This window comes from Suricata suricatta, chromosome 4 (genome assembly GCF_006229205.1).
Source record: "Suricata suricatta isolate VVHF042 chromosome 4, meerkat_22Aug2017_6uvM2_HiC, whole genome shotgun sequence".
Classification (NCBI taxonomy): domain Eukaryota; kingdom Metazoa; phylum Chordata; class Mammalia; order Carnivora; family Herpestidae; genus Suricata; species Suricata suricatta.
In genome coordinates this window covers 15,136,560-15,161,968 of record NC_043703.1, presented here as the reverse complement: position 1 = coordinate 15,161,968, position 25,409 = coordinate 15,136,560, and the positions used below count along the sequence as shown (strand labels likewise).

The 25,409-nt window shown below is 40.4% G+C and overlaps 1 protein-coding gene across 2 annotated transcripts in view; it reads left to right on the top strand.

Moving 5' to 3' along the window:
• Positions 1 to 25,409, top strand: part of GPR180 (G protein-coupled receptor 180) — a 28,476-nt gene that overhangs the window by 441 nt on the left and 2,626 nt on the right. The window contains exons 2-9 of one of the 2 annotated variants that reach the window (XR_003907594.1): positions 2,410 to 2,568; positions 10,137 to 10,337; positions 16,368 to 16,548; positions 16,689 to 16,738; positions 19,441 to 19,598; positions 22,314 to 22,505; positions 24,220 to 24,297; positions 25,311 to 25,393. Coding sequence is in view for 1 of the 2 variants with exons in the window: in XM_029936534.1 (XP_029792394.1) it covers positions 2,410 to 2,568; positions 10,137 to 10,337; positions 16,368 to 16,548; positions 16,689 to 16,738; positions 19,441 to 19,598; positions 22,314 to 22,505; positions 24,220 to 24,297 (1,019 nt within the window). In the remaining variant the exon portion in view is untranslated. The remainder of the gene's footprint in view (positions 1 to 2,409; positions 2,569 to 10,136; positions 10,338 to 16,367; positions 16,549 to 16,688; positions 16,739 to 19,440; positions 19,599 to 22,313; positions 22,506 to 24,219; positions 24,298 to 25,310; positions 25,394 to 25,409) is intronic. The other variant, XM_029936534.1, reaches the window with a different exon arrangement.

Here is a 25,409-nt window from a genome sequence, read left to right as displayed (position 1 = left end):
CCCCAGAACTTAGATTTAAGGGGTTTAGTTTTTGTTTTTAAGATCAATTTGCTAGAGCCTCCTTGAAGCAGGGAGGTGTGGGAAACCAAATAAAACACCTGCTAATCTAGTGGTCACAGATGCTAGGACAGTTTGGTTACTCCTAAAGGAGGAGATTTACTCTGGACCAGGAAGGAGGCCTAGAATTAACTTGACAGAAGGTCCTGGGAGCTGCATAATTTGTACCCCTCTGGCTCTTCTGAAATGACAAGTGCCTGTGATTCTTACTTTCTGGTCTCCCTCAAAAATCAGTATCTCTTAAATGAATGAATTTGTAGTTCATTATAATTTCTGCTTTATTTCCACTCTCGAAATTCGAGTGATTTTTTTGGTACCTCTTGCTGCTTTATTTGACCAGTACTATATCGCAAATAATTATTTGCCTTGATGAGTTTGGGATCCTTGGTTAATATAGCTTTTAGCGTGAATAGATGCGTTGTCAGACTGCTGCCTGGAGGTTTCTTGGAGGATATAATAGGAACAAGAAGCTATTTGGTTGTAGGAAAGGAATTTAATGGGTTTTTTTTTCAAATTTATTCTTGATACAGAGAGAGACAGAACATGAGAGGGGGAGGGGCAGAGAGAGAGGGAGACACAGAACCGGAAGCAGGCTCCAGGCTCTGAGCTAGCTGTCAGCACAGAGCCAGACGCGGGGCCTGAACCCACGAAGTGAGATCTGACCTGAGCCGAAGTTGGAGGCTTAACCGACTGAGCCACCCAGGCGCCCAGAAAGGAATTTAAAATATTGGGAAGGGACAGAATTGGTGATGTAAAGGAAGAGGAGCCTGATTTTTTTTTTAACTCAAAAGTGTTTAAACGACTGAGAAAAGGAAGGCAACCCAGTTTTCCAAAATCCAGTGTGGCACAGACCTTAAGTGACGAAGAAACTCTACGATCAATTTTGTTATCATTTTTTAGGTCACATTTTTTAGTTTTTTAGTCAACTAGCTATAACTGTACTTTGAATACTGACAGTGATCGTAAAGACACTGGAATAAATGGCACAGCCTGGACGTGCTGGAGATCTAGGCTGTGTGGAAGCTTTGCTCTTGACTGTGACTCCAGACTAGCAGAGGACTTAGACGCCCTGAGTATTTCATGACAGTTACTTGGTAAACACGGAGGACAGACATACATAGGAAATCCAGATGTTTTAAGGGAGATTGAGGAATTGAGTGTTCCAAGTATATTCATACACACTCTCTGTGTTTATTACCAATTTTCAGTGAATTTGAATTCAGTAGAATAATATTACTAAATTATACTGAAATAATAAACGCTAACTCCGTGTAATTTAAGATGGTAAGCCTTCGAGTCACTTTGAAAATTTTTGATCATTTGAGGGCACCTGGGTGGCTCAGTCGGTTAAGCCTCTGACACTTGCTTTTCGCTCAGGTCATGATCTCACAGTTTGAGGGTTCGAGCCTCTCTTTGGGCTCTGCGCTGACAGTGCAGAGCCTGCTTGGGATTCTCTCTTTCTCCAGCCCACTCTCTCTCTCTCCCTCAAAATAAATAAGTAAACTTAAATAAAATAATAAAATAAAAATTTTGATAATTTGTAAGTGATCAATTTATGTAGTAGACCTGGACATTCTTTGATATGTACTATACATATAAACTTATTCAAAATGTTTAATCAGAGTGATGAGTATAATAAAAAAAAGTGACGTCAGTAACAGAAGAATAGATCTTAAAATGAAAGATGAAAAAAGTCTGCAGCTTTTACTTCTCCTAGCCTAGAGAACTACGTTCTACCATTTCTGTTCGAGACTTAAATATAGTTGGTGTGTGTAACCAGGCTCATTCTGTAGGTTTTACAATATGTATTGTTCTGAAAGTAAAAGTCTTTTGTAAAAGTCACAGATGTCATTTTTATCTGGTCTAAAGTGTCTGCCCCAAACGAATTTATTTAATCTTTCTTGCTATTAGCTATGCTTATTTTTTACTCTAAGGGTATAACTAAATATTACATACAGATTATATTAGGAAACAAAAGCACCTTTTGTGGGAAGTGGCCCTAGATTGTTTCTGAGCAAAGATTAAAGCCCTGTGGAGTGATTCGAAAATGAGGCAAAAATTCTGTGACCATGAATGTCCAGATAACAGGAGGTTTGCTCTTCATTCCGTGAAACGTCATCAGTTTTCCCCGGAAGTAGATGGAGACACTAGGCACGCTTTAAGTTTAGATAATTAATACAGATAGTCTCTTGACTTGCATGACTTGCATCATGGGGTCTCCCTAGGTAAGTGAGATTTCAGAAAAAACTGCTCTTTAAATTCCTATTTCGATAAATAGAGATGTTGAATTGTCTTGTCATTTCAGTTCCATACAAGCCCAAACTTGTTGATGATTTTTGTTTTAATGTCAAGGTGACCGTGCTCTTCTGTGTGTCAGAATCAACAACATAGCAGGAGCCGTTGGAAAAGAAGCTAAACTCTACCTGTTCCAAGCCCAGGAATGGCTAAAGCTGCAGGAAGACGGCCACGGTTATGGCTGTCGTGAGAAGCTGTCCAAAGCTCAGCTGACAAGTGAGTGTGTCCTTTTTCCTCTGATCACTGGATCTGTTTTTTGCCTCCTGAACGTTGAAGTCTGTTGTTTATATCAAGGCGTTTTGAGACACATCACGCTGTGATGACATTTTATCTAGTACATTTTAAGCTGACATTTAGGGAAACTGACTTTTTCCTTGATCAAGACATAGTTTATCATTATCATTACAGTTTTTTGAAAAATATCCAGATAATTTATAAAGGCATACTTTCCTTCATTTGGACTCCTTGAAAGTCACACAACTCACACCAATATGGCAAATATATTTTGACCCAGTGGCAGCATGGAATGCATGATAGCATTTGTTGAACGCTTGTGATGTGCTGGCACTGAGCTGAGTATGAAACATGCATTATCTCAGTTAATTGTACAGTTTAGCCCAAGTGGTGCTGTTTTGCAACATGTTATTGGAACATGGGACCTTGTCTTATGGTGACACAGTGTGTCTGTCATCTTAGGATGTACCAGCCCCGCATCATTTGTAAACTTAGAGATTTGCCTCTAGGGAAGCTCTACTGTTATTATCCGAGTTGCCTTTACGGTCCTCATCAACACTATCCATGTATTAGGGTGCACTGTCCAGAATTAGTGCGACTCTTTTTAGTTTCTGTAGAAACGAAGGGCAGCTACCGTGCTACCATGTTACCCACCGGAAGTTAATTGGTTGTAGAAGACATTAGGAATGTGACGCATCCATGAGAAAAAATAAGAATTATCCCTCTCCCCTTCTTTTCCCTCTGTTTCTCCTCCTGTGTTCTGCATATCGGTGAGTCTCTGAATCTTCTTTCCTTGTCAAGTAAACATTGCCATTTCTAAACTTCCAGCCTTCCTAGTCTTAGCAGCTCTCTTAGGTCCATCATAAGGTAGCTAGCTAGAATGGGATTAAGAGTGGAAGCCCCCAATCCTTGCCACCTTGTGTGGGAATCTCTTATCTAGATTTATGAGATGACATTAACGGTCTGCTGAAGAAGTCTCAAATGACTGGATTCAGATCTCAAAGAAACAGTTACATAAACTGACTTACCTCTCCCTTGAATTGCAGAACTAACCTGGGAAATTTGTGCAGTTGCTCAGTTTGGTCCTCTGAGTGTTCCACATATGTAGACAAAGTTCTAGCCTTCCATTTCTACTTCTTGTAACGTCCAAACGCAGTGCATCATCTTCCCCGTCCGGACCTCGCCCTCTTCCAGTGTTGCCTGTGTCAGCAGCCAGCGCCACATCCGTCCAGGAAGCAGGCTGGAAACCGAGGAGGCTTCCAGCACGCCATCTTTGACCTCTCCATCCCCTTCTAGTCTATCAGTGAGTGACCTCTAAATATGTCTTGAATTCATCGACTTTTCTCCATCTCTGCCTCCTCCACGTTATTCCAGGCTGCCGTAATTTCTTGCCTATTGCAGTAGACTCCCACGCGGCCACTGCTGCCCCGCTGGTGCCTCCCGGAACCAGAGTGATCTTCCTGGAGAGCAGATTCCATCACGTCACATTCCCTTCTTCACCATCCTCATAGATACTTGTCTTTTTCTACTGCTCTAAGGACAAAGACAGGCCTTAACCCGATCGGCAAAGCCATCACAGTCTGGCCAGGGTTTACCCCTCAGTTCCATCTCACAGCGTTGTCCCCTCCTGCCTCATTTTATCTGTGGGCTTGTTCTATTTCAGTGCTTCCCAGGGCCTTTGCACAGGCTTTTCCTCTGCCTGTCCTTCCTTTTCTCTTTGGCTCCTCTCTACACTAAGTTAACACTTGAGTTTTTGTAGCTTGTTTTCTTCCACAGCTCATATTATAGTTACCCCTTTTCATTTTATTTATTTGTTACAAAATCAGTGACAGAAGCAAAGCTCTTTTGGTCTACCCATTCACTCATGCATACACTGGGCATTTCTGTGGTTCTTATACTAGGCACCGCACGTAAGCTAAATCAGGGACCAAAATACACCCTCTGAGTTTTTAAGGCGAGTGGGGATGACAGGAATGAATCTGATCAATGTGAATAGGAAATTGCAATTGTGGTAAGTACTACGAATGCTAGTTACATGTGCTATGAGAATGAAAACTTAGAACACCCCAGCTTTTACTAAGTGTTTGTAGGATGAATCACCATAGAGCTTAGGGCTCGAAGAGTATTCTGTTGTTGGTGTTTTGGTTTGTTTTAAAGTTTATTTATTTATTTTGAGAGAGAGAGGGAGTGTGTGTGTGAGAAAAGAAGGGACAGAAAGAGGGAGAGAGAGAATCCCAAACCAGCTCTGTGCTGACACGGGGCTTGACCTCACTACCGTGAGATCATGACCTGAGCTGGTATCGAGGGTCAGATGCTTACCCGACTGAGGCACCCAAGCACCCCTGTTTTTGTGCTTATTTTAATTCCAGTAGAGATAACATAGTGTTATATTGGTTTCAGGTGTACAATATAGTGAAATCAACAATTCTATATGTTACTCAGTGCTCATCATGATAAATGTTCTCTTAATCACCTTCACCTATTGCACCCTGGCTCTCCACCCACCTCCCCTCTGGTAACCATCAGTTTGTTCTCTGTAGATAAAAGTCTTTTTTTTTTTTTTTGGTCTCTTTTTCTTTGTTAGTTTGTTTAGTTCTTAAATTTCATGTATGAATAAAAATCATATGGTATTTGTTTTTCTCCTGACTTATTTCACGTAACAGTAACTCTCTAGATCCATCCATATTGTTGCAAATGGCAAGATTTCATTTTTCTTCATGGTTGAGTATTATTCCACTGTATGTATATACCACATATTCCTTATCCATTCATCTATCAGTAGACTCTTGGGCTGCTTCCATAATTTGGCAATTGTAAATAATGCTGCAGTAAGCATAGGGGAATGTCTGTCTTTTCAGATTAATGTCTTCATATTCTACAAGTAACTACCCAGTAGTGTAATTACTGTATCATATAGTAGTTCTATTTTTAATTTTTTGAGGAACCTCCATTTTGCATACAATGACTACACTGGTTTACATTCCCAACAACCGAACATGAAGGTTCCTTTTTCTTCACATTTGTGCCAACACTTGTTATTTCTTACTTTTTTTTTAAGCCATTCAGACAGGTGTGAGATGATATCTCAGTGTGGTTTTGATTTGTATTCCCCTGATGATGAGTGATGTTGAGCATCGTTTCATATGTCTGTTGGCCATCTGGATGTCTTCCTTGGAGAAATATTTGTTTGGGTCTTCTGCTAATTTTTAAATTGGATTATTTGTGTATTTTTGGTGTTGAGTTGTGTAATCTTTATATATTTTGGATACTAACCCTCCATCAGATTGTCATTTGTAGATATCGCCTCCTTTTTAGTAGGTTGTCTTCTCGTGTTGTTGATTGTTTTCTTTGCTGTGCAGAAGTTTTTTATTTTGATGTAGCCCAATAGTTTATTTTTGCCTTTATTCCCCTTGCCTCCGGAGACATATCTAGAAAAGGTTGCTACGGCCAATGTCAGAAAAATTACCACCCGTGTTCTCCTCAAGAATTTTTATGGTTGCAGGTCTCACATTTAGGTCCGTTTTGAGTTTTGTTTTTATGTACCGTGTAAGAGTGTGGTCCAGTTTCATTTCTTTGCATGCAGCCGCCCAGTTTTCCCAGCAGCGTTTGTTGAAGATATTGAGGGCTTTTTCTGGTTGGTAGGCTGATTGCTTTGTCTTTGGTGCCTCGAAGTGTTTTTCTTTCTCCAATAAAAACTTACAAGGTCGTTTAAAGCTTTGAGTTCTCGGAATTGATTTGTTTTTTTATACTATTTCGTTAATATTATACCATACCCTGTATACACTTGCAAAAACATAATTTTTATTTTCAGTCGTATACCTTCAGTCCCAGAACTTATGTGTGCAGGGAGATAGTACAGTGCAAGGGAAAGACAGCTAACTGAGAATTACCGCCTTTTTTCTTCGAGCCTCACTTTACCTATCTGTACATCAGGAAAGTTGGATTCATTTTTGCTAAGGTTCCCCCAGATCCTAACCTGATGTAGTTCTAAATATAGCTCTTCAGGGAGGAGTTGCATCTATATAGGGCTATAACTTATATGAAACGTCTTGCAGGTATTTTTTAGACTATTTTTCCTTGTTCTCTATTCTTTAAGTGCAAGGGTATTATTAGAATGGAAGAGCTCAGATAGTAAGAATTTGTGAGAAATAAATTAAGTTCTGGTGATACATATATATCTGATGATTATATATTATTATATCTGTGTATATATAATTAAGTTCTGGTGACATATATATACATATATATTTTTGGTTGATATATATATATTTTTAAAAATTTTATCAATTTTTTTCCCCAGGAATAAAAGCCAAGTCTTAAGAAATCTGTATTCTCTTTTACACGTTAGTGGTCATATTTATAGTGTGTTATTATTTAGAGGCATTGGTGCATTGAAACAAAAAGCATATCCTTAAATGCATGGCAGTGTAGTAGTACCACATATTTTTAAACAATTTCTTGTAGAAATATTCACATTTCCTGGCCATTAATGAGACTTAGGAGATTGAATAGCCTTTCGCCTACTTGGTAATGAGTTCCTTAACTCTTCCTAACTCCTATGGAAAACCTTGCTGCTGTGAACTATGAAAAGACTAGCAAATTTGAAAAATCCTATAGTGAGAGATATTGCTTGTGGATATAGATTCCCCCAAATTAATTTGAGAAATTATTTTTCAGTCTTCCTTTTTCCTCTTTCGGTAATGTCATAAAACATCAAGTTTTTAAAATATGATAAAAACTATTTTGTAGGTTTTTAAAGCAAGCAAAGGAGACATTGAAAAGTACTGAAAATTACGACTGAATGTCAAAAAAACCTGTAACGAGGAGGGTCAGGGTAATTTGCTGTTATGTTACAAGAGCTAAATATTCTGCACATAAAACATTTTCAGTATTCTTTTTACATCATATGCATAATATTTCCCTTTGTACAATTGATGTGTTTTATGAATCATTTAAAGATGTTAGCATTTTATTACTTTGTGTATTTTTGTCAACAGTATTCATTTTCTTTAATGACATGATTGAACAACTAGCCATTGAATGATGTTGTTTGTGATTCAAGTTTTGTTAACATTTGAGGTACTAATTACATCAGCACAGAACATGCCTGCTGTGCTGTAGCCTTTTGTCTCAGAAACAATGATAGGGTTTTGTGAAGAGGATTGTTTCCCAGTCCTGCTGGAAAAGGCCACAGGACAAAAAAAACTGAAGGCCAGTATCACTTTTGGAAGCATACTTTTGTTTGTATTTGATGTAAATCTGCCTCATTGAAAATGAAATATTAAAAACCATGATGGTGAAAAATAGAACAATTTTTATTTTTATGTTGTTTTATTTAAGAAAAAAGCACCAGTGAAGTTGCAAAGTAGCAGAACCTTTATATTTTGAAGTCCAAATCATGTGATTGTGAGCTGCACATTGTACATGCCTGATTTCTGAGCCACTGTTGATCATGTATTGAATCCTTGTTAAAGGTCTTCATGTATTTATCAGAAACTAGAGTTTTTGCTACATTTTCCAGGAAGCTGTACAATAAAAAATAAATGAATAAACCAAAAACCAGCAGTATTGGTATCAGCCAATTTAAGATAGCCTCAAAAAAACAATTAATTATTATTAATAAAAATTAGCTTGTCCATTGCAACTGCTGTTAAAGAAATTCCCAATTGTAAAATCTTCAGTCTTCAAAATTTGAATCCTGTCTAGATGAATCTGTATCTCATTTTAAAGACCATCCATAAATAGCATTTTTTAAACATTTTGTCAGGGACGTTTCCACTCATACAGATAAGTTGAATGTGTAGTTCAACTAACGTCTGTATATCCTGGCTTCGATTCAGTAGTCGTTAATACTTTGTTACTTTGCTTTTTATTTGTATGTGTGTGATTTTTGTTTTTAATCAAGGCATAAGAAAGTAAGCTGTGGGTGTCATGAGCAGTTTGCCCACGTGTATTTCAGCGTGTATGTAAGAGTAAGGACATTCTTCCGCATAGCACTACCATAATGACACCTACAAAAGGAATAAGTTCATAATACCCTCTAAAATCTCTTCCGCATGCAGATCACCAAGTTTATCTCAATAGGTGTCTTTTATCTGTCAAAAAGTATTTTTTCTTCAGTTGGGAAAAAGATCAGAATCAGCTGGCGTGCTGTGGGGGCCACCTAGAGTTGGGAATTGGGCCCATGCAATACTTTTTACAGAATCAGACTCTTTAGGTAGGGATTTTATATACTGATACACTGTCTCGTTTGCTCCTGACAAGAGCTCTGAGCTAGACAGGTTGGGTACCTTAATGTTACAACTGAAGAAGCACGGTCCCAGAGGTTAAGCAATTTATTTGCTGAGTCATGAGGCTGTTAAGTAACCAACTCTACTACTGTTTTTATTCTGCACTGCGTTTGAGACCTAACTCTCCTACATCTTAGTGATAGTGAGTGCCTCTTAAGTCGGACTCATAGTTTCAGATTTGGAGTGCGTATTAGACATCATTAAGTCTTTCTCAGAAGGGGTGCTATTGGCATTTGGGGCGGAGCAGGTCTTTATTGTATGAAATGTCACCTCGGATTGCATGCAGTTCAGCACTGCTTCCCTCCAGGGACCTTCTTGTCCCTGCACATTTTCAGATACCCTGGAGAGGAGCAGGATTACCCTGCATTGAGAACTATTTATTAGTATAACTACCTGTTTTAGAGAAAGGAAAAGGAGTAACCTTTATTTAGCAAATACCGTATGACATGTAACCATCCTAAGTGACTCCTGTAACCCAGGCTTTTCTTCTGCTCCTTGCTTGAAGTATTATCTCCATTTTACAGATGAAGAGAGTAAGTGTCATTGCTTACCCACCTTGCCCGAGTTTACATAGAAGGTAAGTACTGGAGCCAGGATCCAAACACAGATCTGTGTCACGCCAACATTCATGAGCCTCCCCGTCTCCCCACTGTGTGGACCGGACCCAGTATAACAACTTTTATATACCTGTAATTTGTATTTTTCCACTTTGAGTATCTTTTTAATGAATAATCAATGAGAAAAGGATTTTGGAAAATCTTCTGAAGGTATTTGTCGGTCATAGTTTTCAGATACAGTGATTCCCTGAGTTGAGTGCTCCACTTTGAATTGAACTCAGATGCAATTTTGAGGAATGTCTCCGCAGTGATTACACAGCACCGTGAGTGTTCTTAATGCCACGGAACTATACATTTCAAGATGGTTAAAACGGTAACTTTAGTGTCACCCGTGTTTTACCACAATAAAAGAAAATATTTTTAATGTTGCTAATCCACTTGAAAGCCTTGAAATATTTTAAATTCAAACTCAGAATTTCATTGAAACCATTGTACTCATTTGTGGTGCTTCACAGTACTTTTATAGTGACTTCTTTGGTTCCGGTACATGTTGTGATTTACGGACCTTATTCCAATACTCCACCAGGGCTTTGATTTTCAAGGTAATAAGAACTAAACAAAACTGCGAATTGATTATATGACTAAAACAATGACTACATTTGAGAGCTTTGCTTTGAAAATGCTATTTCCTTTCTTTTTAAAGTGACCATGAATCAGACTGAACATAACCTGACCGTGTCCCAGGTTCCGCACCCACAAACGTGGCACGTGTTTTACGCAGACAAGTACACATGCCAAGACGACAGTGGGCATTCTCAGGCGGAAGATCTCCCATTTGAAATGATCTTACTAAACCCCGATGCGGAAGGGAATCCATTTGATCATTTTAGTGCCGGAGAATCTGGTAAGAATATACCTTTAACATATATGTTCTAAACATAGAAAAAGGTTTATGCCCAAGTATCTTTATGTTGTGTTGTTAGAATATTAAAATTTGAAAGCAACTTAAGTGTCCTGTAGTAGGCAGATGGTAAATGAATCCTCTAATAGCATTTTAATAGCTTTACTATCAAGTTAAAAAAGCAGAACACTAAATTTTATATTTTAGGATTTCAAGTATGTTACAAAATGCACAGAATTAAGCAGAGAGAAGTACAGAAGTATTAACCCATGTTTCTATGTTGTGGGTGGTAGAATTATGGATGGTTTTTAGTCTTCTCTATACATTCTAAACCCTTCTTTGTTTTTATGATAACCTAGCATTATTTAGACAAAAAAATGTTAATAGATTCAGTAATCTAAATTGGAAAACCAATTTTTAAGTGACATAGAAACTGCCCTACTTTTGCCAGCTTGTTTAAAGAGATCAGGGATTATCTTCAAAGGAGCTGGCAACCATTTTAGGAATGATCAGAGTTTATTATGTTTAAATCAGATTTATTCCCATAAAATATGTCATCAAAATTTTAGGTTGTGTATTGCCCCATGGAAGTAAGATGCCTAGCCCAAGCAAATGAACGACTTCTTGTGATTAATGACAGACTTGCTATGAAGTATTGCAGCAGATTTGTAAGTCAACAGGTCAGCATGAAGGCTAAGATCTGTAGGCCATGTATCAAAGAAAAGGATTAGGAGTTTACTGCTGACTGAGTTCATTACCCATTTGGAAGAATCAATCTGCTTAGAGAAAAATTCCAATCCCATTAAATCTCATTGACCATCAAGGTAAGTGGGTGCAAGAACAGGAATTGAGGCTACATTAGATTAAACCGATTGTTCTGTTCAAAGTGTGAATTGTCACAGCTACAAGTGTAACTTTAGGAGCATGTGTTGGGCAGTAGGTTACCACTAACTTAGCGCGTGAAGAGGTAAATTTTTTAAAATATCTGTTAGTCTGAACAAAGTATTTACATAGAGACAGAGTGCCAAACATTTTTAAATTGTTAAAAGTTCTTTCTGTGAAGGAAATGCCGTAAGGGTAAGCCACTCAAGTTGTTTTTGAATGCAGATAAACTTAAAGGTTAAACTTTACTTACTAGTACTTTGGAGCAGTATGGATCATTACTGGAAGTTAATTCAGTCTTACCATTTCTTTTATCTTTAGAAAAGTTATTGACATGTATTTTCTGTAGTTTGGAAAGGCATTGATAAAACCCAGGTCTACTGATAGCATTGGATAGACAGTTGGATTGAATTGCTTGTAAGATCCCTTTTAACCATAAGCCTTTACTATTTCCTTGGACACTAATTTTTAGGACCTGTAAGGGCTCAGCGGGAAGCCATGCTCTGCCGAGGGTCCCTGAATGTGCAAACCCTAAGCCTGTAGCGGGATACAGATCCAACAGCCCTTTCCCATCCCACCCTGCTAGTGATACGGCTTCAGCTCAGGAGGTGGTTTTATTTATTGTGTGGGTCCATGAGACTCTACTAGATCCTGATACGCTGTTTTTTTGGGGTTTTTTTGTTTTTGCTCCCTTTCCCAGTCTCCCATTCCCAATTAGACATCTGAACATTGATTGCAGGCCATAGGGTGATCACATTTGTGGCCTGTGCCACTGGATGCAGTCATACTTGCCCTGAACCTTGCCTACACCTTTCAGTGCTTTTTCCAGCATCCTGAAGCATGGCTAGCTCTGTTTTTAGGGTTCTTACAAACCATTCCGATTCAGCTTAGTCCTGACTCCTTCTGACCTACCTTCTATGACAGATTTTGATTCGATGCTTATTCTTATGTCTAAAATCTGTCTTCTACTAGAATGGAGAAAGTTACAGTTAAATAGAGGGCAAAACTTCACCCTAGTATGTATTTTCATTAAGCATGGGATCCTGTGCAAGGCTAATCTGTGGGGATTGATTATAACAAGTGCCAGAAATACCCAAAACTACTCAAATTTGTTATATGACTGGCTTAATTCCTAGGGATCACATCATTTTATTGATTAAAATGCCTAAGAACCTTAAAATATGACTAATTGTACATTGCTGTGAGATGTGATAGCTTACAGTAAAGTCTAAATCAGTGGTCCTCAACCCATTACTGTGTATCCGGAGAGCTTTAGAAAATATATAAATGTCCACCCACTAAGACCCCGGTAGACGGATTCTTGGAGTGGAAGCCACGCAACCGTAGTTTGTCGGAGCTTCAAGTTGACTCTCGTGGACAGAACCGGTGATCTAAAAGCCGTAGTCCGCGTTGTTTTGGTATTGTGTTGGTTTTATAGTATAGCCTTGAGAGAGATTCTTCCTACAGTGTAGGAAACCTCAACTATGGAATTTATTTCCAGGGATTAATCCCCAGTTAGTTCATTTTAGAAACTTTTGCTCATTTGTCTAACTTTCTTTCCTGAGTAGGGACAATTGATTTGCTATGGTTTTTACTGAGAGTAGACCACTAAGCTGTAGGCCTGAGGGGCTTCAGTTAGAATAGCCTGGTACAGGTAGCGGCAATCAATGCCACTGGTTATTCTGGTTAGATTTTATAATTTGTTTTCTTTCAAACAAATTATGTGTTTTGTGTCTATCAAAATGTGGTTAAGCTCATATCTTACAGATTGTTCTAGGTTAAAAAAAAACAAAACATTAAGCCAAGTATGATATGATGCCACTTGACAGAACACTACATAGGAATATTATGCTTTAAGGTAGAATAAAGTAAAACTGCTTCTTAAAAGAATTGGGATTTTTGTTAAAAAATCAGCACTATATTTGTGCTCTTGTTAGAGACGAACAGAAGTACTTGGAATCCTGAGAGTTAAAGCAGTATCATCTGAAGTAGACTGGTTTTCATTGAAATAATATTATAATATTGTTCTGTTTCCTCTGCCATCTCACTGTTTTTTCAAGATCCCAGATATTAGCTCTGGTAACGTGTTAGAATGCTTCTGATTTAAAGTAACAGAAAACTCAAATGCAAATGATATAGACCATAAGGAGATTACGTATCTTATGTAACAAGAATTTCTGAGACTTCTTCACGTTGGTTCGGCAGCGTCTCTGCATCCTCCTGTCTTCTCACCGTCTGCACCGTCCGTAGGTCTCCTGTTCTAGCCCCTCGTGTTCAGAGTTGGCCGCGGTTCACTTTCTGGGCATCACATCTAGATAATGGCAAAATTCAGCATCACCTTTCTCAGAGGCTCCCTCATTGCGTGTCACTGGGCGTTAGGCGTCTCATGCCCTTGCTCTATAGCATCATACAAGAGATGTAAGCGCAGGTGTCAAAGAGGGTAGACTGGTACGTCAGAGTAAAGGGTCGGGCTTCCCTCTTACTGGCATCGGTGTTGGAATTTCTGTGATCAGTGTAGACTAGTCCGGATCCATCTTGAAATGCTTGCAGATGGTGTGGACACGGGAGCTTCGGGACTGCAAGCGTTGTGGACGGGCAGGGGTGGCCCAGTGTCGCAGCCATGGCCGGTGACTCTGCCCTTGTCTTACCCTCTTTCCTCTCATCCCCCCACCCTTCGGCTGGAGCTGAGTGTTTTGAAGCTGCTGAGTTTGGCCACTGCTTCCTGCCATTCAGCTTGTCCCGAAAACGACACGTTTTCTCGTGATGTGCGTGTGTGCCGCTGCTGCGGTTTCCTCCTTCGGTGCCTGGGGAGATTCCGTGCCTGGTACCCACCTTAGGATTAGAATCTAAGTTCACAGTGAGCAAATACAGATTGCTTCCTTGTGAAGGACGGCGGCAAAATGAAAGTTGATCACTGAAGAGAAAAGAACCATTTTTTTTCCTAGAGTAAATTTATTTAAAAGAACAGTGAGTGCAGAGTCAGCATTTCATCTCTGGGCTGTCTTGTGGACAGGGCCAAGGTAAGAGTAACATATGGCAAACAGTGAACAACGTACAGGACACAGAACCTGAGCTAGTTCAAGGTACTAATATATTATCTGAATGAAATAATTTACTGTTATAATGTTAGCTTTTCTGGAAGGTACAGAATTTAATTTAATCTTGAATAATCCTAAAACATTTTTTTTTGCTACTGACATGTCTTATTTTTAAAAGTAGCCTCCTCCTGTATTATTAGTCTGTTTACTCAGTACATAGTCTGAGGATTTTCTTTTCATGGTAGATTTGTAACCTAATGGAATCTGAAACTTTACCTTGTGATGGATATTCTGTAAAGCGTTATAAGCAAATAAAAGAATTTGCAAAGAAAAGAATTTTTCCTAAGGAGGAAAAATAAAAACTAAGATTCAAAAGGCAGAATAGCATAAAGAATTTGACCCACAGTGGTAATATGTTTAGTGTAGTTTCTGTCTTGTTCCTTCACTAGAACAGTCCTGGGCTTATTGCCCCATTATTTCTAAAGCTGGAGTACCTTTCTATGTAAGGAGTTTAAGTCAGTTATTTGATCTTCTCTTCCTGAAGGCTGACGTGCTTTTCCACCTGGAGGAGAGCCGTGAACTCGCGCCCTGGGTGTGCGTAGGGCAGGAGAGACACCCAGTGGCTGAAATACTCCTCTTTCCTTCCTCCCCTAACCATGCCAAACCGTGCTTGGGATCAAACTGTTCATTGACTGTTTTTCCTACCATCTGCATCTTCCGGATTGCTTTTTCAAAACAGATGCTCCCTTTTCTGCCCGTGGCTCAGAGTTCACCTCCGATGGCAAACCGAACCGGATTTGGCGTCGGTGATCGGGTGGAGGTGATTGCGGTTTAGACGGATCAGGAGAGGCAGCGCTGCTCACAGCCACTGACGCTGCGCTCCGGAGTTGTTCAGACACAATATGATATACAATCGCAATATTATGGACTAGCTTCAGATGTAACCAAGTCAAGCTAGCCCTCTAGTTTAGGATAAAATGTTTCCGACATTTCTGAAACATGACGCAGTTCAGAGATTCCAGGTAATGCAGAAAAAGGGGTGTTTATCTTGTGGCTGCAAGAAGACTGCGCTGGCCAGCTGTTAGTGGGACCTGGGGCCTGCTTAACGTTTTTAACGTATAGTCTGCTCACTTACTTGGTTCTTGTCTTTACCGAGCAGCTCCCTTTGCTCCCTGGGAATTTCTGCTTACTCAGAATATTTCTTTCACCGTGCCCTCATTTGACTTCTTTGGTCTGTCCCAACATCAGCTGCTTTCAGCTCCAGTTCCTACTGCCTAATTCTTCCCACGTTTTGTGGTTTGATTTCCTGAGAGACGATGCTGAGCCTAACTTACCTTGGAGAAGCAGATGGGCCCTGGTGGCTTGTCTTTGGGTTGCTGGCCGTTGGGTCAGGTGTTATGTTTGAGTCAGCTGTAGACTGGAGCCTCATGGTCTCCACGGGGTGTCCTCTTTGACAAGAGCTGGGGACAGTTGACTGCAGAAGGGGACTCTGGTCATAACAGGTATTTGGAAACTTTATCCATCTGGAAATGTAAAGTGACGGTACATTTCAGAGCTGTGTTTCTGCCTCGGAGTCGCCTGATGGGCTTATTAAAACCCAGAGTGCTGGTCCCCTCTCCCACAGCTTCTGATACAGTAGATCTGGGCCCAGGCCTGAGAATGTGCATTTCCAACAAGTGCCCTCCCGCTGCTGGCCCCGGGCTCACACTCTGAGAACTGTTGTCAGGGTACATTGACTTGTTGTTGACTAAATCTGCTCCTGACTTTCACACAAAATAATCCACTTTGGGGGTAGAAAGTATGTCTAACTGAATGCTAAAACCCTTGTTCCTACTGTTTCCTAACAAAACTGTGATCTTACAGTCAGTCCTCGGGCTTATCCTCTGGCTGCTATGCCTTTTGATACATGGACTTTACCCGCTTTAGTTTACCTCGCCTCCTTAGATTTAAATCTTCATCCCACAGTACAAACATTAAGTTTTAATAATTTCCTTTTTCTTTTTCCTTACGAAAGTGAATGCTCTGACTCCAATGAAGAAACAAGTTTTAGAAATCTGTCAGCAGGAAGATTAGACAGCAACCCCACACTGTAACCGATGTCTTTTCTTCACAGGGTTGCATGAGTTCTTCTTCCTCCTGGTCCTCGTGTACTTTGTGATCGCTTGCATTTATGCTCAGTCGCTGTGGCAGGCTATTCAGAAAGGAGGACCCATGCACATGATTTTAAAGGTCCTGACGACTGCATTGCTCTTACAAGCTGCTTCAGCTCTCGCTAATTACATCCATTTCTCCAGGTAACTCAGACCACTAGAACTGTGTTCATCGTTACGTCTAATTAATCCCAATTAGTTCGCCAGAATTGCGCTTGCTGTGATTATGAATGACCTTTTCACATTTGTAATTTACACTGACACCCTTCTCTCCGATTCCTTAGTTACTCCAGAGATGGAATAGGGAGACCTTTTATGGGAAGTTTGGCGGAATGTGAGTATCTTTCTGAGACACATTTTTTAAAACATAAACTTGCTGTCCACTTCTTGTTTGTTTTCCTTTTGTGTAAATTTGTTTTCTGTCATAATACAATCTTTCTATTGGTTGGTTAGAATTCAGCTCAACTGAAAACAGGGTTACAGAGTCCGTTCCCAGGTGTCCTGTTTGACTTCTTTTTAAACGTCACTAATGTGTGTCCTTCTTCATTGTTTTTGGATCGTATTTATATACATTCTCTCACTTTCTCTCAGTAAAAACACTGAATTAGATACATTTATCCCTATTTTGCACATAAAAAATCTGGACTCATTGACAGGAAGTATATTCCCAAATGTCAGCAGCTTTTAATCAGTAAAGACAGAACTCAGACCCAAGGTTTCTGATCCCAGAGCTGATATTTGTGGTCCTGTTTTCACTCCTTTTTTGACTGTACTCCACCCAGAGCCGTGGAGTACACCTGTCAGTGACCTGACCTCATGTCTTTGTTCTTTCATTCATATGAAGAACTTGCAGAAGCAATTTTTCAGTTAAGCATGATGGGAAAATTTTAAAGCTGAGCAGAACCTTAGAAATAATTGAGCTTTTATGCATTTTATTTTTTTTTACTTTATTTTTAAAAATTTATTATTAATAGAGAGAGACAGCGTGAGCAGGGGAGGGTCAGAGAGAAAAGGAGATACAGAATCTGAAGCAGGCTCCAGGCTCTGAACTAGCTGTCAGCACAGAGCCCCACGTGGGGCTCAAACCCATGAACCGTGAGATCTGACCTGAGCCGAAGCCGGACGCTTAACAGACTGAGCCACCCAGGAACTCCGAGCTTATGCATTTTAGAGAGGCAATGCACACAAGAGCCCATCAGGGGCAAATGGTTACCAAACTCAAGGACTCATGGGTTTTTGTGAGCGCCTACTGGATGGGGTTTCGACTGTCTGGCATCTTCCCTGTAGGTCTAAAAGCAGAAGTTGGGTTTTTTCTTTTTTTATTAAACTACAGTAAATCAGCATTGCTAAATTTTGATGTTCGGACAAGTTTGGTTAGTTAAATGATTAAATGTTAAGAGTTTTAATAAAATCACACAGAATGGGATAGTTGTGTGATCTGTCTCTTATCCTTAGTTATTTTTCAGCAACAGATAAGCAGTGTCCTGCACCTGCTTACAGTCAGGGTGTTCTCTCAGTGTGTGTACTACTTAGTATACAAAGAAATGAGCCAGAACACCAGCCCCCCCCCCCCACGCAGGTGTTTGTTTCTGCTAATTAGCAACTTGTGCAGGAATATTTCTTTGGCTGACTTCCTTGAGTAACTGAATATGTATCTGTGAGGTGTTTAATAAAAGTAATTGGCATCCTTGTCACTTAAAATCTGGGATGAAAGAAAACTGTGCTTGATCTTAAAGGTCGTGACATTTTGTAATGTTCAAACCTAGTGATAGTTCATTATCCGAATTCACTATAACAAATATATGAGCATAAATGTGGAGGGTCGAGTTTTAATTTGGGTGGCAGAGTGGGGCGCACATGGTCAATATGTATCTGAAAAGGTGTATCATTAATAGGTTTTCTGCTTGTCAGTTGCTAATATGTTATACCTCAGCTAATTTTGGGGCTCCTGGGTGGCTCAGTCGGTTAAGCATCCAACTTCGGCTTAGGTCGTGATTTCACGATTCATGGGTTCGAGCCCCGCGTAGGGCTGTGTGCTGACAGCTAGCTCAGAGCCTGGAGCCTGCTTCATATTCTGTGTGTATGTCTCTCTCTCTGTCCCCTCTCCACTCATGCTCTGTTGCTCTCTCAAAAAATAAATAAATGTAAAAAAAGTTATACTATACAGCTAGTTTTATCTGTTTCTACAAGAATATCTTTATATGAACAAACTAAAAGCTGTGAACATCAAAGGTATGGTCAGCAATTTGAAGGAAGTTTCACTTTTGTTAAATTCTGATCATGTTTGTTCCAAAGTCTGTATCGAAATGTACTATGAGGAGAAAGTGATCATCTTTTTTTTAAGCCAGTAAATACCAGCTTCCAAAATACAACTGCATGGAACTTGGAGTATTTAGAGATTGTCATTTCCTTGCAGCTGCATCTGGGGGCGGGCGGGCTCCTGGCTCCTGGTTTCCCCTGCAGTGTCCGTGGTGGCCGCCTGGTGGCGCATCACACCAGTACACGGGCCGTTTTGTCTGTCTTCCGGACTCAACATCACTGAATGTTACAGTAACTGTGCGTTTTATTGTCAGGCTACTTCTCATTAATAGTTTGAGAAAATAAGTTCACATTATATGGTTCAGCCATCAAAAACAAATTAACAACCTGGAAATGAAGACACTAGTGTCCCCATATTGGAACAATTACATTTAAAATGTGTTTATTTTAATAAGCAGTAAGTTATAGAGAACAGTATTATGTGGTTAGAAAACATAAGAAAAATGGGAAACAAAGAGATTTAAAGTTGGTCTTAGTAGAGATGTATACAGAGAGAAGAGCATATTGCCGTTCATGGATGTTGACAAACTTAAAGGCAAAATTTTAATTTTTAGACTTCTACATGAATATCTCTTATTGAATTTTATCCACTTCTCTTTGAAAATGCCTGTCTTTTTGTGTTGGAAAAAATAATGACTTTGTATTCTCAATACAAAAAAGACCAAATGGTTTGTGTTATGAAAACTTGGTTGACTTTGGTTTTCGTTTCCCACTTAGTTTTTGACATCGCTTCCCAAATTCAAATGTTGTACCTGCTGCTGAGTCTGTGCATGGGCTGGACGATCGTGAGAATGAAGAAGGCTCAGAGCAGACCTCTCCAGTGGGACTCTACCCCTGCCTCCACTGGCATCGCTGTGGTCATTGTCGTAACGCAGGTGAGCCTGGCCCACACTGTCGGTCCTGGGCAGTGTGCAGAGATGCAAGCCTGCGCATGCCTCCTTTCAAAAGTAAAAACCTGGGGCCCATGAGTCATAATTTGTCATTTTAAAGTCTTTCAATCTTCTGAGTGTTAGTATATGTGGATTGCAGAATTTAGTTGTAATTTATCTGAATTTGAGCTTTCTCTCAGCCTATTCAAATGCAGAATGCTTACTATTAGGTTACATTCTGATTTCCTACTTAATAGCTTTCTTTCATATTTTCTAACACACATAGTAAGTATTCAGCATTTTAAATGAGTGACTCTGAATTTGAGATTCATCCATAGGCGTGAATCTTTAGGTCCAGTTCTGCTACTCTACCCATGAAACAATTCAAGTGAATATTTGAGATTAATGAAAAAGCAAAATACAGAGAAAGAATGGGGTCTAGTTTTTGAGAACAAATGCAAAAACAAATAGTCCTCTTTAGCCCTTTTTCTGTTTATTTTCTTTTATTCTAAGATCTCAGTATGCTTATGTGCAATTGAGTTTATAAAAATTATGAAGAAAGGTACAAACAAAAATTTATACTGAGTTCATGACCACCATTAGCGATAGAGGAAAATGAAATTTACATCTGGGCCCTGCAGAGGACATTATAATCTAAGTTTTAATGCATTAAATAAATTGAAAAATTCATTAATGAAGGATAAGTCCTGTGCTTTATTCATCATTATATTCATAGTATTTACTTAGTATAGTAAGGGAAATAGGTGTATTGAATTTCATGATTGATTTAGAAAGAGACCATATGACAGTTGGTAATATTTAGAAAGGTAATAATGCTTTTCTTAGGCATTAGAAGGAAAGCCTGATGACGACTGATGGAAATGGTTAGTGTAAGGGCAAGATTCTACCAAGTTAATGTTTTTGACCTCAGGCTTATGGAGAGTGGGGTTAATATCAGGTTAAATTCTCATTTCTCAATAAATAGCTTTTTTAAAAATTGAATTTTCATTATTTCCTTGTAATTTGAATCCATTATTGTAGACAAATAGGAATTGAGAACTGAGATAATGTCACTACTCTAGAGTCTATGTCAGCATTTGTGAAGACACACCAGACACGGCCCTGGCCTTCAACGACCACGCGGAGAAGGTGGATGAGACACGGAAGCACAAACACACACGTGTGGTCCACAGGCCACATGCCAGCATACGTATCTGAATCATGGGAATGTGAATCATGGGAAATGATAGTTCTTTTTTGTTGGCCTTCTTGGGGTTTAATTAACAAATAGAAATGGTACATATTTAAGGCATACTACTTGATGTTTTGGTGTAGGTATGTGTTTTGAAACGGTCACCAGAGTCAGGCTAGTTAACATATTCATCACACAGATACCAGGAGATAGTTCTACAATAGGACTTCTTTTTGTACTGGTTAAGTTTAGAAATACAGGTTAAGGAATCATATGGGTGCAGTACTTTGGTGGAGTAAAGAAATAACATTTCAGTAATGGAGAGCAAACATGCAGCCTGAGAAGGAGAAGCGTGTGTGCAGGACGCCGCGGGAACTCAGCTGTGATGCTGGTCGCAGGGCTGAGGTCAGGTGAGAAGATCTGAGAATGGGAAGAGGAAGGGGTTGCTGGCACAGCCCACAGAGCCCGAGAACTGGGTTTAATAACTGAGTTTTGATCTAAAGTCTTTGGGGCCACTGACGACCACTCTAAGGGCTGAGCTGGCCGATGCAGGCCACGCAGGGGACCGCTGACATGTGCGATGGCAAAAACCCTGTAACAACTTGCGGTCAGTGTTTAGAACAGACGGAGAGAATGTGATTCTGCTAAAGAGCAATAAACAGAAGAGCTAATGAGGAACCTGCTGTGCTTTTCACTGGGACAGTAACACCGTGGGGAGAAACAGGTCCACAGACAGAGGATAAGTAACTGCACAGGCTATCCAGGAGTGGCCTGGCGCTCATAGCAAGCATCAGAAAGGGACTGCCTCTACCCTGAGACGTTCCCGTGGAGAAAGGGCGACATCTCAGATCAGCTCTGACCCGCTCACGTCCGGGTAACAGAGGCCCTGGGATGTGTCAGAGTTGCCCTGACACAGTGGGCCTGAATACAGGGCAGTCCGATCCTTCGTACGGTCTGGAGGGAAGAGTTAGAAGACAGTTCAGATTTTCTCTCTTAATCTTTTCAACGTCTTTTCATCCTTAAAGATATCACACTTGGATCGTGGTAGCATTCACATTTTGCATTTCCTGTGTGTTGGTTGATCTCATTTGATAAAAATTCCTTTTCTCTCACATGGGGTGTCAGGGAGGTAAAGTCAGTGCCTGAAACCTGTGCTTCATTAATTAACAACCTTTTTTTTTAAATTTTTTAAAATGTTTTTTATTTATTTTTGAGACAGAGCATGAGAGGGGGAGGGACAGACAGAGAGGAAGACACAGAATCTGAAGCAGGCTCCAGGCTCTGAGCTGACAGCACAGAGCCCTGTGCGGGGCTCGAACCCATGGACATGAATCATGACCTGAGCTGAAGTCGGACGCTTAACCCACTGAGCCACCCAGGTGTCCCAGTTAACAACCTTTATAGTCAGAGAAGTCTGAGAACCTCTTAGGGGTGTTTGTACACTCTTGAAGCAGATGTTTAAAAAAAAATGCTCTACTTGTAGGTAGACATGCTTGCTTTCTCACGAAACATAATATTGTATCTTGCAGAGCATTTTGCTGCTTTGGGAGCAGTTTGAAGACACCAGTCCTCACAGCTACCACTCACATCACAACTTAGCAGGGATCTTGCTCATTGTTTTAAGAATTTGCCTCGCACTGTCACTAGGCTGTGGGCTCTACCAGATCATCGCAGTGGAGAGAAGCACGCTGAAACGGGAGTTTTACATCACGTTTGCCAAAGTACGGGTTTGGGTAGAAAATGGCTTCTTCTGATTATCAGCTCTGTTCTACTTTTGGGGGGAAGTTAAGCAACCCCGTGCTATTACTGGTTAAGCGTTTATTCTGTGCCAGCGTGCCCCTTCTGTACCCGCTCACGTACTCTTCCCAGCCTGTCAGATACGGGTATCCCCCCTTGACAGAACCCGGTGATCGTCTCCAGGTCATCTTAGGTTGGTTCGCCTGCGCCATGATTTCTTTATAATTTCTTTATCAGTAGGAATCTTACACTTTTTTTCTGTGTCAGAGTTTTTTCAAAATTAAATTAGAACCCAGCTTGCATTTCTCAAAAAGCAGCTATTACCTATCACCTGTTAAGCTGCAGACTTACGTAAGGAGCCGGCAGCAGGAGGCTGGGCCACCGCGGTTTCAGCAGGGTCAGCCCTCCCGAGGAGGTCGTGTTTACTGCCCCTTCTGTGTCCCTCGCCCTGGTGGGATCTGAAAGCAGATTTGATTTTTCTCTCCTCTTCCCGTTTAACAAAGGAAGAGATGAGGAGAGAAGGTGGGGCAGTAATGCTGCAGGAGCCCACCTTCTAGAGGGTTCCGTTTTTCTGTCAGATGGAGGGAATCTGTACACCCGCATCCTGGCAGCTCGGAACAGCCATGAAAGTGAGGGCCAAATTCCTCCTCCCCAGACCCCCGCATGTCACAGCTGCTGCTGCGGTCCCGGGAACCCGCGGCAGCGCTCCGAGGACCGGACAGCCGATATGGCACTTTGCTTTTGAATTTGTCACAGGGACGGGTTTGCTTATTGTTTGAAAAGTTAATATACATGTGATGGGTTTAACCCTTAATTTCCTCTTTCATTCTATAGTTAAACCAGTAACAGAGTTTTTTCTTAAAAAATTATATGTTTTAATTTAATTTTCTGAATGGGTTTAAATATCTGAAAGTGTTTTAACAAGAAGCAAAAGGTATTTTTTTACCTCTCTTCCATCTACCCTATTATTGTCTCCTCATGTGATCACTGCTGTTAATTCCTGACTTCTCCTCTTAGAGAATTTGGAGCATACATACATTCCTGTGTGTTCCCCTCCATATTTACACAAACAGCAGTATACTGAACACACTGTTTTACATCTTGTTTTTTCCCTTATCATCAGTGTACCAAGCATCTCACAGTTCCTGTTACTAACTTCTTATGTCGCTTCACATTTAATTTTGGAAAAGAGAGTACATTGCCGTGGTTCTAGGGAAAATAGAAAAGACGTGCTTGAAAAGTGTCATGTTAAAAAGGCTCCCTTTCTTCCTTGCCCAGCTCCGCTCTCCCGTCAGCGCTTTGGGTGGTTCCCGCAGAATCTCATCCTGTCTCCGCAAACATGAACTCGCATTCTTCCTGTTTCCCGCTTACAGAAACGGGGCACACTTGAACTTTGCCTTCCTCAGTGTTCCACGTTACTCATGTTCATGGGTTTCTGTGTTTAAATCTATAATGTAGTGCACGTGTAGTATGCTGGAATGTGTACATATGAGAGATGTACAGCACAATATTTTAAATACTCGTACGGTTAGAAACAAAATGTTGTCCTAGCAACAGCAAATTTATTTTTTATTTTATTGCAAATTCTACTCTAAAGGTCAGTTGAGGTCAGTCAGGACCTCCCACATATGCTAGTGACCTTATTCTGAGATTAAAGATCCAGCTGCACTCATCCGACTTCCTTTTCATTTGTTTCAGGGCTGCATCTTGTGGTTTTTATGCCATCCGGGTCTTGCATGTATTTCTGTCATTTTTAGTGACTACCAAAGAGATAAGGTAAGTACGACACATGATCACAATGTTTTTTTTTATAGTCTTTATTGGGAAATTATTAAAGGAGAAAAGGCCTATTTTTCCACTTAGAAGTTGTGGGTTTTTTTGAGCTTTTTACTTATTTACTTATTTTAATTTTTTTAATGTTTATTTTATTTTTGAGAGAGAGAGAGTGCAAGCAGGAGAGGGGCAGAGAGAGGGAGCCACAGAATCCAGAGCAGGCTCCAGGCTCCATACTGTCAGCACAGAGCCCGATGCAGGGCTTAACCCCACGAACTGTGAGGTCATGACCGGAGCCAAAGCCGGACGCTTAACCAGCTGAGCCACCCAGGTGCCCCATTGAGCTTTTTAAAATAAAGCTTTGAGACCAAATATTGAACCGGCAAGTATATAGATTAGAACTTTAAGTATAAAAGAAAGCTTTAATTTAGTTAACTAAAAAATGATAAAAATAGCTTTTGTTACTATTTTAATCTATTTCATGATACTATTTTATACACTAGGCAATTCATAATCCACCATTGTTAAGAAAAGTTGAATAAAGTATTTTACAACATAGTGGAGAAATCCAAAGAGATTCATAAAATCAGTGTAGCTGCTTTCACAGACTGCGACGTGAGGGCTGCGCGCAAGCAGCCGCGTCTGCATTGTGTGGAGACCCACCTTCTCAGGGAGACGGCGCCGTCATTTCAGAGTGCTGTGCCGGGTGCCTTGGGCAAGCCGGGCAGCCTGGGCTTGAGGGTGCGGGGTTTCCTGGGCCCGACGTGTCTACAAGGGGAAATAGGAAGGTCGTCTGTAAAAATAAAGAAGCGCCCGGAGGACTTCTGAAAGGGCTCTCAGTGCTCTTGAAGGTTCGGGCCCCTCCCTGAATCATGCTTGATTCTGGTGCCTCGATTCTCCAGGAACCTGATTTTTCGGATCTCTTCCTGTGGTGTGTGCACCCTGAGGAGAGCGTGGCGTAGCAATTGAGTGTGTCTATAAACTATTCAATAAGTTTTGCCTTTGAACAATTACAGTTCTGAACATTAGTCAGATTTTCCTGTTGAAAATTTCTTCGATAGAATGTACCCACGGTAAAGATGGAGGAGTCGTGTCTGTGGTACGTACGTGTGTGT